Source organism: Seriola lalandi, unplaced genomic scaffold (genome assembly GCF_002814215.2).
Source record: "Seriola lalandi dorsalis isolate HSWRI2012SDOR001 ecotype SW California unplaced genomic scaffold, Sedor1 jcf7180002054464, whole genome shotgun sequence".
Lineage (NCBI taxonomy): Eukaryota > Metazoa > Chordata > Actinopteri > Carangiformes > Carangidae > Seriola > Seriola lalandi.
Genome location: NW_019525017.1, coordinates 559986 through 578468, shown reverse-complemented (window position 1 = coordinate 578468; position 18483 = coordinate 559986). Strand labels below are relative to the sequence as shown.

Genomic DNA, 18483 nt, shown 5'->3' with positions numbered 1-18483 from the left:
GGGGTGTGTGTGTGTGTGTGTGTGTGTGTGTGTGTGTGTCAGGTTGTCTCGACTCTTGATCTGACACTGGGTGCAGATACAGATGATCCAGGATTAGAAAACACTCCCACTGATTCACTTCACACCCCTTTTATGAAACAATACACACACACACACACACACACACACACACACACACACACACACACACACACACTGAAGTGTTTTGTCTGGTGACAAACATGCAATCGCAGTGTTCCTTCAGTCAGTGTGTCAGTTGACACAGTGTTAGGATATAAATGCAGCGTCAGATAATCCAGTCAAGACGCTAACAGTGTGAAGAACATTTTTAAGCAGGCAACAGTGGATCTGTACGTTTAGTAGCCTATCAGCTGCATTGACAGTGAAAAGAAGACAGACTTTGTAGATCCTGTAACAATCAAAACAAACCAAAACCTCCAGCACAGTAAAATCCTGAGCAGCTTTCACTTCGACTCCTTTATCCTTTTAGCTTTAAAACATGCAGTCTGTGACTTCAGATTCTCTTCTCTTCTGTGTGTAGGCCAGAGACAAGTGACACCAAAAATGTGATTCATCATAAATCTTTAATTTATGAATAGTACATGGGTTTGAAAGTAGTTTCCACTAATGTCATTCTTCAACTGTGAAATTTATGGGGGTAGCCGTGTAGGCCATCCTTTTACAGCTTGTGAGTGCCCAATACACATAACAATACTGACCTCTGCTGGTCATATCATGGCAATGCACCAAACGGGCGACATTTGGCTGTTTCCGCCAATGTACTCAAGTGAAAGTGAAAGCTTTCAAGGCGTAAACATTGCATTTCGTGTATCGTTTGGATTGGTGTCGGACGAAACAATTCGACTATAAATCGACTCGAAAAGTAAGTTTCTAAGTTTTCTAAGTGAAATGATTTAATGCCATGTCTCTTATAAATCGTTGTATAATGTGCCGTCTGCTGCAAAGCTACAAATGACGTCCTGAACAAATTGCTTCAAACAATGTCTAATTATTCCAAAACATTTTGAAAACCTTTCAAACCTTTAAAAAACTTAATTGGAAGAGGTGTGGATGACATCACCTATAAAAGTGAACCCCTGTGAGTTACCACAGGCGTTCCCTTTTCATTGTTGTTGGTCTCCCCGAGGCCAATGTTGTATGATGTGGAAAAATAATGATAATAATTGCAAACTAAATAATTTTTTCCTTCAAATATAAGTATTGAAGTAGTAATCCTCTCCTTTGCAACAAACTGGGTTTACATATTAGATCAAGGTACCAAAATGCAAATTTGACCATTAAGGCAAACTAGGACTCAGGTTGTATGTTATACGGATTCTGTATGATCAAACATATCATCCTTCCTTCTCTTTGCTAAAAAGTTCTTCAGAGACAAGGAAATGCAGATTACAGTATCTTGCATAGTGACCAACAACATATCTTGGGAAATTAGATCCCAGAGAGGCATAAACCTCCTCTTGACCTGTTAGGAGCAAACCTTTCTAAAACATGATTAACAGAAATCTAGATTTGTGATTCGGGGGGAGCAGAGCTTCATAAAAGTGCTGTCTACACCAGTCACACAGATGGAACATGTGACAACCCCTCCCATCACAAACATGACATCACTGTTTATTATAAGATATTCTCAAAAGTATCAAGCTGATAGAATTATTTTTAGTGTGCAGTTTGAGTTGAAGAGGGTTCAGGATCTCCGAGACCCTCAGAAAGTTATGGTGAGGGAAAACTAAAATTTGACTTTTTTTTTTTTTTTCTTTTTCAGGAAAAATGAAAAAAATTTACTCGTATGTTGCCGGAAATACATTGGAAGCTCACCAGAAATTTCTTAAAAAACTCACCAAAAACGGTGCAAAGACAGTGAACTCACCTGAGGAGAGAGAAGCGACTATTGTCTTCTGTCCCATTGTCAGTCGTTTTGAGTCTGACATCAACGCAGCCTTAGATGCAGCTTTGTCCAAAATCCCAGGTAAACACGCAGATACCCAAACACAAGAGAAAATGTTACATTTATATGTTGTCTTTTAGCTGCAAAGTATGATCTGTGTTGTCTGTCTGTGCCACAGATTTAAGAAGCCAGAAAGTGATCCTGGTGGCGATGCATCACACTTTTGACCCAGACTACACTTTGCCAAACAACAGAGACCAGAACCCTTTAGTCACCTGTCAGGTAGACTGTCTCTTTTACAAAGACATGGGACTTTTACCTTGTGCTCGTAATAAAATGGCATGGAAGAAGGTCCGTGAAGAGGTAACTGCACAAGTTATGCATCGTTTTTATATGGTGTTTTATACATTTAATATTGATCATATTTTCTTGATCATTTGATCATTTTGTTTGGAAATTATGTACCCAACATCCTCATCTCCCAATGCATATTTACTATCCTTGTTTACAATGCATTTATCATAGAGTTTGACACTCGTTTTGTTTCTTTTTTGCAGCTGGGTCTTAAAGCTGGACCTTTTGGAATAAAAAGAAAATGAGTCGGCATATCAGCATTTTAAAAAAAGATCTGAGAAGTCAAGAGGCCTGTTGTTGGAATAAAGAGAACACAACAGACTTTCACATAATGCTTGCCTAACCACTCTTTAACTGCCCTCAGTTTGAGCTGTGGTTTTGATGCATGCACATGACTGTGATTGCTTATTATTTCTTTCTTTCTTTCGTTTTCATGATGGTTGGTTAAACATGTGTCCTCTGTTGTTAAAATATGACAATGCAGTGTACTTAAAACTTTCAAATTAATATATAAGCTTATAATGATGATCCTTGTACAATGCAGAATAAAGCAATCTCATGCATATACACTTTGCTCTTTGTGATGTGGGTTCATTTCATGGTGAGTGGTTCTTACTGAAGATATTGTGTCCTTATCCTCTAGTTTTGCACAACAGGAAACTAAGAACATGAGTGCTGCAGAGTGTAAGGCCCTGCAGTTACATTGATCTAGTTATCATTCATCTGACTCTTCCTCATTACATGCTTACAGCTGTGTGAGTCTCAAAGTGACAGTGTCCTGCAAATGTGGTGATGGACAGAAAAAGCTGCTGTCCATGGATATTCCATTCTTTCAGCGTTTCATGATGTTAACATGCTGATGATTAACAGGCATATTTACCATCGTAGTGAAGCATGTTAGCATGCTAACACTAAATAATTAGCACTAAACACAGCGGAGGCTGATGTAATTGTCATTATTTTTTGCCGGTAATTGCTAATTTAAAAAAAAAAAAAAAAAGAAATTACATTCAAATTTGAACCTGATAATGGGGCTAATTGGGAGTGTATATCTATATATCTGTACCAGATTTCAGGGTAATTGATCCAACAGGCATGGCATTTCAATCAAAAGCACAAATGTGAACTTAATGGTGGCGCTAGATGATAAGTCAAGGGATCACCAAGGTCAGACAGATTCATCCTCTGGGAACCATGAATTTGTGTACAAAATGTTGTGTTAAATCATCTCATAGTTATTGAGATATTTAAGTCTGGACCAAAGTGATGAACTGACGTACCCACATTGCCATCCCAAAGGCCACATCGCTAGCATGACTAAAATGTCTTCTTTATTTGCACATGATCCTAACATTGTGCATATTGTATAATTGTGTATTCAGAGAACTACAAAAATTGATCTCCTTAATGACAATATATCATGTCATCTATGTCCCTAATGCACTGTATATATGCTATTTGCTGGTGTTTTTGTAGGGGATGTCTGTCTTGGCTACAGAACAGCCTGTGCAGGGCAACGTGTGTGTTGTAGATGCCGGCCTTTGTTTTTTTTTTTTTTTTTACAGGAGTGACTTTGCTGCTTTAACTTTCCCTCAGCTCTTCCGTTTGATTGAGGGAACTTTAATGATGAAGTTGTGAGCTTGAATAAGAATGCTTTGCTGAAGTGAGCACATTCTGCTGAAGCATCATCTTGGCACAGTGCTGGACACTGATTCCCCTGTGATGTCTTGTAAATCGTATGCTGATCTGTATGATGGTCTGAGTCTTTGTGTTGCTGACTGTGTTGATTCATATGAGCCTGGAATAATAATCATCTGGTAGAAGCAAAAGCTCTGTGTTCTTTCATGTACTGACCCATATTTTTCCAAGGTCTGGACTGTACACCACAACCTTTCTTGGCCACTTTTTTGTCATTTGTCATTTTCATCTTCAGCATCTATACAGTCACAATACTAAAATGTCCTGACATACCTTGTGAGATTAGAATGAGATTAGTGTACCCTTTGGCTTTTATGAGCCATGGTCTCTAGAATATACTTTCTGTGACATCAAACTTGTGACTGTATGGAGTTCACTGTAATCCCAGTAGAGCCAGTCTTCCTGGAACTGGTCTTAAAGTCCTTTTTATCCTTTGGGTTGTAGGGTAAAGTTTAGAGTCTTTTATGCTTCTGAAGTTGGTAAACAGAAGATTGCACATGTGCACATTAAAGTGTCATTAATCTCTTGCTGTTCTTGGTAGTTCCCGCTCAATGCATCTGCAAAACAAAATCATTACCTTCAAATGCATTTGCAGACGGCTTTGTATCCATGTGAAAGTGGATGTTTTTTTAAATGTCAGTGAACACTTTTGGAGGCAAGTGCTATGAAGCTGACATGTTATAGTGGCACACCTGATGAAAGGACACTCAACTTTACATGGTTCTATGCATCATGTTGTTTCAGGATAAGACTAGTTTTTGGGGTATTTTTTGCCACAGTGAAAGAGAGCCAGGAAAGTCGGGGAGAGAGAAAGAGGATGATATACAGTAAAGGGTAACAAGTTGGACTCGAACCTGGGCCACTGTGATTAGGACTAAGCCTTAATGCTATATGCTCTACCAGGTGAGCCACTGTGGCACACTGAACATTTTCAAAAGCATTTTCAATATCATCAAGTCTCTGGTATCTTTGAGAAATAGTTTTTGGGAAGTACACAGTTTCTTGCTGAAGAAGAGTGATTACACCGTCATATCTGCATGCTAAATTAGAAGCTATCCCATGAGCTAGCCCATTAGTCACAAAGATTGTAAAACGAAAAAACAAACAGACAAAAATGGGAAGATGGGGAAAATCATATTATAATATGTTGAGTGCAGTTTGGAGGTTAATGTTTTCCATAATTACTCTAGAGTGCTGGCTAAATCTGGGAAGAAGAAGCAAATTCTGTTGAACGCACTGACTGTAAAATATTATTCTGAATTTATGATTTTATATCTTATTTCCATTGGCAAGTTCAAGTGTGACATAATGAAATATTTGATGTTTATTTAAGCTAAAAAAAATATATACAACATAACAGTGACTTAAGAATAAAGTGAGAGAATTTATCACTAACTGCACTTCACTCCTTTGCCCACAAGATGGCAGTTGAAGATGGCTTTCTCTCTCAGGCTGCTTGGTAGGCCTACATGCAGAAGACTCTAGATACTAACAAACTTGATGATGCAGACACAGTCTTGGCTGTCAAAGTACAAATGGATGGAAAATAAAAACATACAAACATTTCACATTGGTACAAACAGAAAAACTAGCTCTATTACAGGGTACAAATTATGTTTATGGATTTAACTTTAAGCTACAAGAAAATAGCATTCAAATTGTTTAGAAGAAAAAACTAACATTTGGATCTGAAAATCCTATTAGTTTTGGTCTTGATGTTACAATTTCACAGCTCCATTTAAAATCCCAATTTCAAAAATAATAGTTATAGGGTAAACAATTAAACCTTTTTAAGTAGAAATCAGTGCCAGTATAATTCTTATCACAGAAAATGACTTTTGTTTCTCTTTTTGTTGACTTCAAATGGAGTGACATTCTTGAACACACCCTGACTGAAACACTAGAATACATCCTATCTGCATCGGTGCACTTACTGCAGGCCCACATCTGCATATGAACATGGACACACGCCAGCACACAAACAAACAGACACACACACGCACATGCCCTCGCAGTCGTACGCACAAACACACTGTGTACAAACCAAAAGTGAGTTCTCGCAGACAGGAAATGATGTCAGTTCTTGTCTCCAAGGAGATGGAGGCAGTTGCTAAGATACTGTGACACAAGGATTTTTCTCTCTATTTTCTCTCCCTCTCTGTCTCGCTAACATGCGCGCGCACACACACACACACACACACAGGGGTGTCACCATGAATAACTCGAAACTCTCTCTTGTATCTCTCTTATTCTCTGGCACAGATGGCAATGAGCACCAATCCAACTTTTTCACTTACATTTCCTAAAAATAACCACCAAAAATATCGCTTTGTTCACAATCCCAATTGGACACTTGGGGCCATTGAACAGATCACTGATGCCTCTTCACCAGAATCTAACATCAGCGCTGCTGCTACAAAAATAATTCACATTCTTAATCTTTGATTTGAACTGCGTTCAATTATCCAATTCCAGAGTGCCTTTAGCTAGTATCCCAAAACCATGGAAGTGATGGATGTGTATCAGCACCCCTCCTAAGCTTCTTCAGAGTGTGAGCTGCACCTCTCTACTGCTATCAGCATGCCACATATGTCTTGGCACTAGCATGTTGCTGCCAAATCCTCATCGCCCTCCCCTTCTCCTCCCCTGTGGCGCCTAACACAGCATTAAGAGTTTATGGGGTTTGGGTTGTATTGGAAATGCCATGCACTCGTCCTCTGGATACTGGGATTAGCTCTCTCCGCTGTATTTCTACTCCAAGAGCCTTCCTGTACTGATGACACAAGCAATATAGCGATGAGTGTTTGTTCATTTACTGTGCACAAATGCATGTCCCTCTCCCTCCCTCCACTCCATCGCTCCCACACACACACACACACACACACACACACACACACACACACATGCTCAAGGGTGCCTGCACACACACACACACACACACACACACACACACAAACAAACACACAAGCGTACCATACATGCATAAGGGGAATATCAGATTCAATGTGCAATGACAGTGAGGACATAGAGTGGAGAGGAGAGGGAGGGGGGGGGGGGGGGGGGGCAGAGGCACAGGGTGTGTTTGGCATGGGTGGCGTGGAATCATTTTAAATGGCGCGGGGGTTGGAAGGCAAAAAGATGTACAGAGAGAGGAGACGAGAGTGGCAGAAAAGCACTGAAAGGCAGCCAGGGTCGAGCGAGAGACTGGATGTGGGCTAAGATTTCAGCATGAGTGAGAGGGAATGAGGGAAGAGGGAGAAAGAGGGAAAGGAGGAATATCCTCTGCACCACTGTGTGACTGGAAATTTAATAGAGGGAGAGAGAGGGAGAAAGAGAGGGAAGGAGAGAGAGGTAGATGGGTGGGAGAGAGAGAGGGAGAGAGGCAGAGGAGGGGGAGGGGAGAGGAAGAGAGAGGCAAAAAGGCACAGAGACCTCATTGCTGTGCGGCTTTCAGCAAAAGCTAGTGGTCGTGAACAATACTCACTACGGCATTCACGGAGAGGGAGGGGAGGAGCACGGGAGAGGGTGAGGAAGGGAAAGGAGGAGAGAGATGGAGAGGGGGAGAGAGAGTATATATCTTGGGGGTCTTTCTGAAGCATGCCTGGCCTTCTCTGTCCTTTGACCTTTAGAGCTGAGACAGAGCAAAGATGTACTGAGATTTATTTTTACCCACAAACTAGTCTTGGTATTGGATACAAAGCTACAAGGGGCGATTTTCTTCTTCTGCACTAACTTTACACTAAAAGAATTGTAGAGGAGCTAAAGCACTTGACACGTGTGGACGCACACATGAGCAAAGATCAATACGGACAGGCCACGAAGAGAGAAAGATTGGCATCTCTTTACTGACTAAAGCTTTTCTTTATTGGCTAATAACTTGCTGACGTTCTTTGCAATCCTGTAATTAAAAACATGCAGCAGCCTACCAAACTCTGGAACCTGCTCACAAAATACTTCTTATGCACATTTGCAGGGTTCAGAAGTATTCAAAGGTTTGGGTTTTTATAAAGTGCCAGCCTGACAGGGTTGCAGAGTGCTTGCTGTCTGGATGCTGACAGCAAGTTATAGTGGTGGCTTCCTTATGTACAGCTTTAATTTCACCCCTGAGGATTGCTTTGGGAAAAAATAAGTAAATACTCATATGCAAAGTCTGCAGAAAACAGACCTCATTAGTTTGCTAGATTTAATCTTAGCCGGCCATTACCAAAATGCATGTGCTAGCACTGAGCATTCATTGTGGATATGGACAATAGTAAGTCTACAAAACTCTTCAAGACTCAGTGGAGCAGAAATGTTTCTCACTGCAGATGTTTGATGACGTCTGGTTAAACAGGTGCCCATGATAAACACTGATAATGGTTAAAATCTCCCTTTATTAGACGTAACACACTGACTCATTTAATTCTGCTGAACATGGAGTGCTGCTGAGTCATATTAATAAAGATGTGACTATACTCATCACATGTCTAGAGCTTATGTGATATGAAAAAAAAAAATTAGACTAAAAAACACACAAAAAAATAATATATTTTTATTATTTTGGTATCATCCTTCTCTGGATGTAGAGTTTAATCCATTAAAGCATCTAAAGGAGGCAGGTACATCCACGAGTCCTTGGTCCTTCATCTATTCTTCTAATGCTGTCTTAGTGGGATTCAGACTGAAACATACGGAATGTGCGTAAAGAGTCGCTTATGCTGGACGCAAAATGCTCTGCCCAGCGGGCGCCGTCGCGTTTGCTGCCTGCGTTCCTCTCCAATGATGATAAGACGCATGGATGCACTCGTCCCAGACCTCGTTCCTAAATGTGATAATACTAAAATCATTTTCTCCAACGACCCCTTAATCTGATCACTGTCTTTTTTTTTTTTTTACCCCGCGTGTGTGTGTGTGTGTGTGTGTGTGTGTGTGCGCGCGCGTGTGTGTGTGTGTGGATTCGGTTCATCTTTAACCTGCCATCACTGTAGCCCCCCGCGTTGCGTTGGCGCTGCGGATCTAGCCTACAAGAACAAGAGCCAGCTCACAGCCGTGGAAACAAGCGAATCAATTTAGGGACGAGAAAGGGAGACATAGATAGCGAGGTTGGAAAACTGACGATCGGGAGAAGGGACGAGAGGAGAGAAAACATCGACCTCACGCCGCAGCCGCCGAAACATTAAGGTACGTGTATATTGGATGTACAGGTAGAAGGGACTGAAATGGCCGGCGTAATTATTGCATTTGTTACCTAACGTGCATGGATGCTGAAATCAGTCACGAGATGATAAAGATTTAATAATGAAATGTGCAAATGTTGCACGGATGCATTATAATTTAAGTAAATAATTAATACCAGCATAAGAGACTGTCTTGTCAGTGGTATAAAGCTGTGCTGCTCATTGCAAATGTATTAAAATGACACGCTTCCTTATGTAAGCGTGTGTTTCACATGTCCACACATATTATTTTACAGAAAAGAAAAAGGACAGCCTATAGATTATTTTTGGGTGCAGTCATGTTGTCATTACCCTGAAGAGAGAATGGATGCAAGCCATTTTGTAATGCAGCATGTGCAGAATTAGGCCTATTCAGAATTTCAATTGCGTTCCCGAGAAGGTGCGCCGTAGTGAGCGCAGCTGCATAGATGAATAAGGCCATTCTGTTGAATTGTAGGAGATATTATGCTAGAGGCTATATGATGAGGAGAGATTGCAGATTAGAGGTTGCGACTGCAGGAGAAAATGGACAGGTTATGTCTCCCTCTCCCTCTCTCTCGTCCTTTCTCTTTTTTCTTGTTGAGTTGATTTGAGAGAAATTAGAAAATATACTCGTCACCAGCTGAAAGTGGAGAAAATATTTGGCATCAACCTGCATTTTTCTTTCTCTAAACAAAAAGCAATGGTTGTTACTATATACTGTTGAAATGCGTCCCATCCTACCCTGATTCCCACGTCCTGAATCAATCTAGTGTTGTCATAGTTACAGTAGATGATGTTGGCCCTGCTGCACCTGTGTCGCTTTGTGTTCATCCAGACCATCTGTAAATACATGAGGTCTAATTGGGCCTTGTGTAGGCATACAGGAAATATCCCACAGCCTCGATGTTTAATGAAAACAACAAGACGCGTTTTGCCTCTTCATAAACCTTAATGACTCTGTTTGTTGAGAGCAAGGCATTGATACAATCAGGCGCTTACGATGATGTGATTGGTTTGTAGCAATTGGTCAGCAGCTTGAAGCTAATTTGTCTTTTCACGACTGAGCGCTCTCTCAGGCCTGATCAAATAATCAATATCTACACGGTTGCAATCTGCTCTTGACATGGAAAAACGGCTAAGATCAAGACAGAGAAATACCTGTGTGTGAAACTGGTTGGAAAAAAAATACAACTCAGCCGACGTCTCAGCCTGTCATAAACCCAAAGAAAACACTTCTTTTATTTATTTTTTTCCTCACAAGGATGAGGATGAAGGCCAGTGGCGACAGAGCTGGCCCTCAGATGAGTCAAGGTGTAATATTCTAAAAATAAAGGGCCATCATCGGTGTGTGCTGTTGTTCTTGTGTTCTCATGTGGTGGAGAACTTGAAGATGGGAGGTCAAGGCAACAGGCGTCCTGCTTGCAGATTCAAGGTCTCTCCTTATAATATCATTTTTTACCCTGTGTGGTGTTTTACATGGATCGTTTGACTGTCTCACCCCAGTGACTTTTTTGCTGCTTAAAGCAGAGGAAAATGCTCACTTCTTTCAATTTTAAGAAAAAAAAAACCTGCATCAAACAGCTTAGCCTACTGTTGACTGCTGCCAAAGGCTTTTCCCCTGTAATGATGCAATGATGGAAACACATTAAAGCTTAGAACAAAATGCAATTGTGCATTTTTGCAAAATCTTTATACCATCATCACAATATATTTGTGCTGAATACAGCTGCACATCTCTTACATTTATATCTCAACTTCACCCATTACCTCTGTGCTTTGATAAATTTCAAAAATGAAGGCAGTGGCTGGAGGAATTATAGAGCGCAGGATTCTTGAAATCACATTTAACTACCAATATTTTCAAGATATCCATAAGAAAAAAGAGACAATAAATACAAGCAAAACACCATCTCACAGTATTTTCAATTAAGTACTGGTGTGTGATACACTGCATCAAAAACAGAGCAGTGGTATGATCAATTCTTTGACCAGCTGAATATTAATGATGTTGTGTTTTGATGCCTCCATGAATCATTTTATGACGAACTAATCACCATTCTAACTATCAAACCACCATTCTGGATCACATACAATTCTGACGTCTGGGACAGACACTGAAGCGTTTTCTTTTTTCAACTTTGTGGAATTATTGAAATGCACAGTTACCTGCTGGCTGGGGTTTAGAATTTGTGTTCAAAAATCTACATGGAGATGGATGTGTTGTTATTTCTCTGTGGCAGTTACACTTAGGAAGGTTGTGGATATGGAAGTGTGTATGTGTGTGCATGTGTCACACGCACACAGAGAGAGAGAGAGAGTCTGTGGGATGTGCAGAGCATCTGAAAAAGTCTATTTTTAGCATACACTCCCTTATGAGCTTTCTTAATAGCTGCTTTAAGAGTTCTCAGAGCTATGTTTTTAATAAAGACTGATGTTGACCTAATCCTCAGACCTTGTAGATATTAAGATTCATGGCAGATTTGTTTCCTCTGTTGTGATATTGAAGGCCAAGGTTCAACTATGTGCTCCTCAGGTTTCCCTGCACTTATGTAAATATATATTTTTATATACAAAGCCAGTTTTTGTTCCTCTAGGTCAAGGTATCTACTGAGCAAAAGACCATTGATTGTATATCTGGTAAAAACAAAAAAGAAGAGAATACAGCTTAAGCTTTAAATCAAATTTATGTTGATTCAGACCAAAAAGGTGTTTCTGATCAGTTTTGTGCAGCAAATGTTCATCAAGCTCAGCTAAACACAGTAATGTGGAATAGGGCACTGGACAGTAAAAACACAAGATGGTGAGTGAGCAGGTTGCCACAGCAACCGTGTTTCTAGGTGGAGATGCTAAGGACTGCCATGGAAGCTTTTAAAAAATAACCTGTTTATTAGAGACTAAAACATTTGGAAAGCGTATCCTAGAGTTCTTATATATAGAACATAAATAATGGTAACACGGCGGTCATATAACATGACAGGTAACAAAGATCCTCTTGTTTGTTTTCAATAGACAACACGGGCTTGTGACTGCTAGAGTCATCGTGTCGAGCTTGAGAAAACAATGAACACTTTCTCTTTGGTCTAATCAGTATAAGGGAACAAGCCCAAGCATTTCTAAATTTAGTGAGTCTGATGATGCTTGCAGCCATTTCTGTTTCTTCAAGAAGTGTGTGACACTCTCTTAACCAAAGAAACACATAATATGTGTTACAAAAGCCATAAAAGTGTTTTGCAACATCGTCTTCACTTTGTTCACAAGCTAGGTGTCAATTTCATTTTCGGCTCATCCGCTCTCACTGGTTGGGGATCTTTTCTAAATGTGTTGCACTTATTGTACACAGCATGTGCATTGCAGTAAAATTTCAGAAGTAAATAATCATTCCTTCATATCTTAATTGCTAAATTACTGCATGCAGGCATCATTTGTTATCTCATTTGTAATGCTGTGCTACTGCCTCATGATGGATTGCACGAATCTCTGCATTAACCTTAGGTCTAGATGAGTCCCACTGGCAGTTGTAATTGCATTCAACAACTTTGCATTCTTTAAAATGTGAGATTTTATTTCTGAGAGCATGCATCTGACTAGACGCATACCAGTTGATGATGAGACTGTCATCCTAATGGGTGTACTGCAGCACTTGTGATCCAGCTTGAGGTTTTCGAATTTTGTGGCCATTTCACACCATGACCCAGATGTTAAGTTCAACCTATGAAGAAAATGGCAGCTGACTCACCAGTTCGACTACAGGCCACAATTTGAGAGCCACCTCTTTAGAAAAGATATTACAATGTCCTGTCTGGTGACAGGACATTTTAATATTTTGAGATATAATTTAATTCCTGGGAATACTTGCATGTTTGTGGTAGGCTGATATCTTGAAGCTACAGCACTGTGCACTTGCTTGACCTCCTTCCTCTCTCTGCTTTTCTCTCTTCCCCCTACAGTGAGAAGCAACAGCCTCCACAGGGACAACACTTTCAAGAGCAAATCCTCCCCCAAATTTGATTTATACGCTAATGATTGCCATGGGAACAAAAAAATTCAGGGTTCCCTAAAATGACATATTGAAGAGAATAAGGTGTGTGATAGTCAAAGAAACATGAGCAAAGTAAAATAAGAATCTATTAATGATAAATAGTCTTTAATATAACATTGCACTTTTTCTTCTCAATTTTTAAAGTGACTGCTTGAAGGAGAAAAAACAGAATAAGAGCATCAAATATGAACATCAAGATAAGCACTTAAATTCCCTTGTTTGGAGGTGACTTATCAACATCATAGCAATAGGGGTGGGTCATGACTCAGTTGCCATGCGTGTTGTCATGGTGACCAGCCCCTGCACCCCTTCCCCCCTCCTCTGGTTGGTCCAGCTTTTGTTGTGGTTTCACAACCATGGACCTCAGCTCACAGAGGCAGCACCCCCCTGCCCCACCCCCTGTACCTGCTCCAATCAGGCGAGCCGTGTCATCTGTACAAGGAAGAGTTTAGATCAAGTCCCGGAGAGTATTTCAGAGAACACAAGATACCTCAATCTACAAGAGAACACAATTCAGGTAAATATGGCTTCATGTACATGCAGACCCTAAATTCTGCATACATTGTGATTTATTGAATAAATGTTGACAGCGGTAATTTTGGCATTGCTACAATGTGCCTCCATGTTTTTGTTTCTACACCAGGTGATCAAGTCTGACACATTTAAGCACCTGCGGCATTTGGAAATCCTCCAGCTCTCCAAGAACCACATCCGACAAATTGAGGTGGGAGCTTTCAATGGCCTTCCCAACCTCAACACGCTGGAGCTTTTTGACAACCGTCTTACAGTGGTACCGTCACAAGCCTTTGAGTACCTCAGCAAGCTAAGGGAACTATGGCTACGAAACAACCCCATCGAGACGCTGCCTGCATTTGCCTTTCACCGAGTTCCCTCTTTACGACGTCTCGATCTAGGGGAACTCAGGAAGCTGGATTTCATCTCAGAGGCTGCTTTTGAAGGTCTGGTAAACTTGCGCTTCTTGAATCTTGGCATGTGCGGCTTGAAGGACATCCCTAACCTCACCCCACTGGTACGACTAGAGGAGTTAGAGCTTTCAGGGAACCAGCTTGGTATAGTCCGGCCTGGATCCTTCCAGGGCCTAGTGTCGCTTCGCAAGCTGTGGCTAATGCACTCCAGAGTGTCAGTCATTGAACGCAATGCTTTTGATGATCTCAAAAACCTGGAGGAGCTCAACCTCTCCCACAATTCCCTGCATTCCCTGCCTCATGATCTCTTCACCCCTTTGCACCAGTTGGAGAGAGTGCATCTCAACCACAACCCTTGGGTGTGCAACTGTGATGTTCTGTGGCTCAGCTGGTGGCTGAAAGAAACAGTTCCCAGCAACACCACATGTTGTGCTCGCTGCCATGCGCCCCCAGGTCTAAAGGGCAAGTACATTGGGGAACTAGACCAGAGCCACTTTACCTGCTATGCCCCAGTGATTGTTGAGCCACCCACTGACCTCAATGTCACTGAGGGCATGGCTGCTGAGCTGAAATGTCGCACTGGAACCTCGATGACCTCTGTGAATTGGTTCACTCCAAATGGCACTCTGATGACCCACGGATCGTACCGAGTTAGGATCTCAGTGCTTCATGACGGAACACTGAACTTCACAAATGTGACCGTGCAAGACACTGGGCAGTACACTTGCATGGTAACCAACTCTGCTGGAAACACCACTGCAACCGCTGTCCTCAATGTGTCTGCGTCAGACCCCAGCAACAGCTACAGTTATTTCACCACTGTCACTGTGGAAACAGTAGAGACAGTAAGAGGAGAGGAGGAGAACTCAGCAAGACAGTATGTTAATGAGACATTCATAGATTTCTCTAATCCTACTGTTCAAAGAGGGGTGATAGAGGGCAGACCTGGCATCACTATATCACCTTCTCTCTCCTCTCTTTCCTCACTGTCCCCACGAGCCAACAGAGCTACTGAAAATGCAGTGACTGTGTCCATAATGGATGTAACTAACATTCCTGGCCTGGATGATGTAATGAAAACAACTAAGATCATCATTGGTTGCTTTGTGGCCATTACTTTTATGGCAGCTGTAATGTTGGTGGTCTTCTATAAACTCCGGAAGCAGCACCAGCTACACAAGCACCACGGCCCAGCCAGAGCCATTGAAATAGTCAATGTAGAAGATGAGATCGGAGCCGGGGCCGGGAGTGGTATCTCAGGTGGTTCAACAATGAATTCTGGAGCAGGTGGAGAAGGAACCCTAAGGATACATCATCCAGAAATAGTCAACCTTCCCAACATTGGCCGTACAGATACTCTTAACCATTACTACAAGACCCATTTCAACAACAATGTGATGGGTCTTAGTATTGGCACCGAAGGGATGGGACCAGGAGGGATCCTCAAGAACCAGCAAGGCCAGGATATCCCCATCTCCTGTACCTCAGTCCCAATCTCTACATCTAATTTGCTCACCTCATCAGGCAACGGCACCAACACCAACCCCAATTCTATGTCCCCACCGCTACCAATGTCTCTCCCCATGCCGACTATGGGCTTACATGGATCGATCAAAGGTTTCATGGGCCAAAACCAGAATCCCCAAATGGAGCCTCTTCTCTTCAAAGGGAGCTCGAAGGAAAACGTTCAAGAGACTCAAATCTAAAAACAAAAAGTGAGAGTATAGAGAGAGAGTGAGCAAGAGTCGGAGACAGAGAGGGGATTGATGTTGGGTTTAAATGCGCGGAATGATTAGACACTAGAGTGCATTGACATTACACCAGGAGAGAGGATAGACTGACACGGCAATACACAAACACATAGACTTATCCGTGACAGTGTACTGAGCCAAGGATTACCACAATGGGCCACTTGTGTTTGTAGTAACGATCATGGCCATGGAGATCAAGGAATGGACATTGCTACAATGTAAATCTGTGCCAAAGCAAATGTTTTTTGCAGTTTCTACAAGCTGTGTTCCTATAGGGAAAAACTAGCCTTTCAGAGTATTCAGTCCCCAAATTGTTGTTGGCCAGCAGAGATGAAAGACATGCACAGCACTTACCACACTGAAGATCGGCGACATTACAGAACAAAATCCAAGAGACATTTTTCTTCCACACAAAACACAAGCCACACTCTCTCTCAAGTGACTCAATAGACTCCCTCAAGGTGAAAATTATGTAGGCATAAAGAGATGGACAAAAAGGTACAGTGCAGTACAAACTACTGTGAAAAATCCACAAATTATATAAATATATTTTCATTTAAATATGTATCATCGCAGACTCCAATGCAGAGATATTTTGGGGTGGATGTATAAGCTGGTACAGTTTGTTTCTTTGTGAATAATCAGGGGCGGCGATAGTGGACGTTGGTTATGATACATGTTTTAAGTTTGGCTACTTCTCAGAAACATAAGGGCTCAATTGCAACACTCATTGTGAATCTTTGAATTGGCTTTGTGACATAAAGTCCATTTAGGTTGTAGAACAGTAAATGCAGATCTCTGTTTGACAAACTTTTGTCTGTTGCTTCAGTAATAATCATTACAAACTTTTGTGTTCTGAGAGTGTATTATGTATTTTGTAAAAGCCAGCTACTTGGTATTTGAATTGACAATTCTGATACTTAAATGCCAGCATCAAATAATGGTAAAACTATGTTCCACAAACACAGAAAGGTAATTCAATGCAAAGATCTGTATGGGTAAAATAAAGTGTTGACAATGTGTTATTTAAATCAGATCAGTAGCCAGATATTTGCTTTTAGACAGGAATTTGATATGACCTCCTTGCTCATGGTTACCATAGTCATGCCATAAAATGCTGTCATAAGGATGATTAGACATCTATCTGCAACAGCATTCAAGAAGGGATTAAACATCCATCTTAGGATGATTGGAATGAATGGAAATGTACAGTATATTAATAATAATAATGTCTGGTTGTATGACAATTGTAAGATCCACATTTTTATAGTGTAACTTTCATATGTTAAATGCCATTTACGCTTCTTGCGTTTCAACTATGTATTTCTTTATTTTTGTTAGTTTGATATAATGTGTACAGTTGTCTAGCCATGTATCATTACGTGTGAAATAAATCAATCATATATTGGGTTGTGGCGGGTCAATATGGCAACCACATAAGTAAAGTGTGAGACATTATGCAGGCCTCTGCACTAAACCTGGATTGAATGTATGGTTTGTGGTTTAGCCATTAGTCATTCTGGTAATGATAGGTGCCATCTTCTCTATTAACATGCTCACACAGGCTTTCAGTCACTCTCCTATGGATGTTCTACAGACACTACTGGTTTTTGAGTGTTTTTGACAGAACTAGATGATCTTACTCTTAATGAAGGCGCTTTTGTCTGAAATTAGCCCTCGATACGCGTCTCCCATGGTGATTCTTTAACAGTGTTTTTGAAATGGGAAGATGATTAAGGTTAAGAAAAACATTGAATAAATTACCTTTTTTTGGATAACAGATTGTATTTTTTAAGTAGGAACCTAAAATGTTTGTTGCAATTGAGCACAAACTGGACATGCAACCAGTTATTCCAGATAAATGAACCTGAGATAGTATTATCAACAAAATCATATCAGTGAGTCTTTTGACTGTAATGCAGCTCTGTATGTGATTTTGCTGTTTTTGTTCTATTGCTTTTTCTTTAATTGCACCCCTCCCTCATGCATGTATATGTATGTATGTATGTATATATATATATATATATATATATATATATATATATATATATGTATAGGAGCTGTTTTATGTGAGTGATGATGGTTTTTCTTATCAGCAATGAGCCCACACTTATTGGAAGAAAAGGAACTGAAGAATAGTAATAATGATGATGATGATATGAGCGATGATATCAGAGAAAACCCACCCAGATTGAGCAGTCACAGAGGTTAATCCATGAAAGGAACATCTGTTACATCAATGCACAGCACGTTCGTCCTGTTTAATGCTAAACATCTAAGCCATCTTTTGAAATCTGTCTGTTAATACCTACAATGGCACATCTAAACGGATTGATCAAATAACTCAGGTTGTCTAAATTGCAGCCAAGTATCCTCTCAACTTGGTGTCAGTGTTTTTCCATTGTGAATCTCATTCAAAACCATAGTAAATGTAAATTTGTTGCAACCCAACCAACGGATCTAGTGGGCAGGGTTCAACTGTAGCCCCACAGAGACACAAATAGAATATAAATGAAGGCTAAAGACACAACATATGGCCGCTCCCTTGATGTGCTACATTTGGTGGCTCTGTCGTCAGATTTCAAAGAGCATATTAGATACCTCCTTGTGTGCTGTTTGAGGGTACGTTTCT

The 18483-nt window shown here is 40.8% G+C and overlaps 1 protein-coding gene and 1 long non-coding RNA gene across 2 annotated transcripts; both read left to right on the top strand.

Moving 5' to 3' along the window:
• Positions 1-751: 751 nt before the first annotated feature.
• LOC147818832 (uncharacterized) lies at positions 752-2829 on the top strand. The gene is made up of 4 exons (XR_015437571.1): positions 752-883; positions 1784-1987; positions 2085-2269; positions 2464-2829. It is a non-coding gene; the product is annotated as an uncharacterized LOC147818832 (long non-coding RNA).
• A 5873-nt stretch (positions 2830-8702) lies between these two features.
• Positions 8703-17259, top strand: lrrc4bb (leucine rich repeat containing 4Bb). Its single transcript, XM_023411384.2, has 3 exons — positions 8703-9118; positions 13083-13691; positions 13818-17259. The coding sequence occupies exons 2-3, from the start codon at positions 13449-13451 to the stop codon at positions 15804-15806; spliced, it is 2232 nt and encodes a 743-aa protein (XP_023267152.1). The 5' UTR covers positions 8703-9118; positions 13083-13448; the 3' UTR covers positions 15807-17259.
• Positions 17260-18483: the final 1224 nt, after the last annotated feature.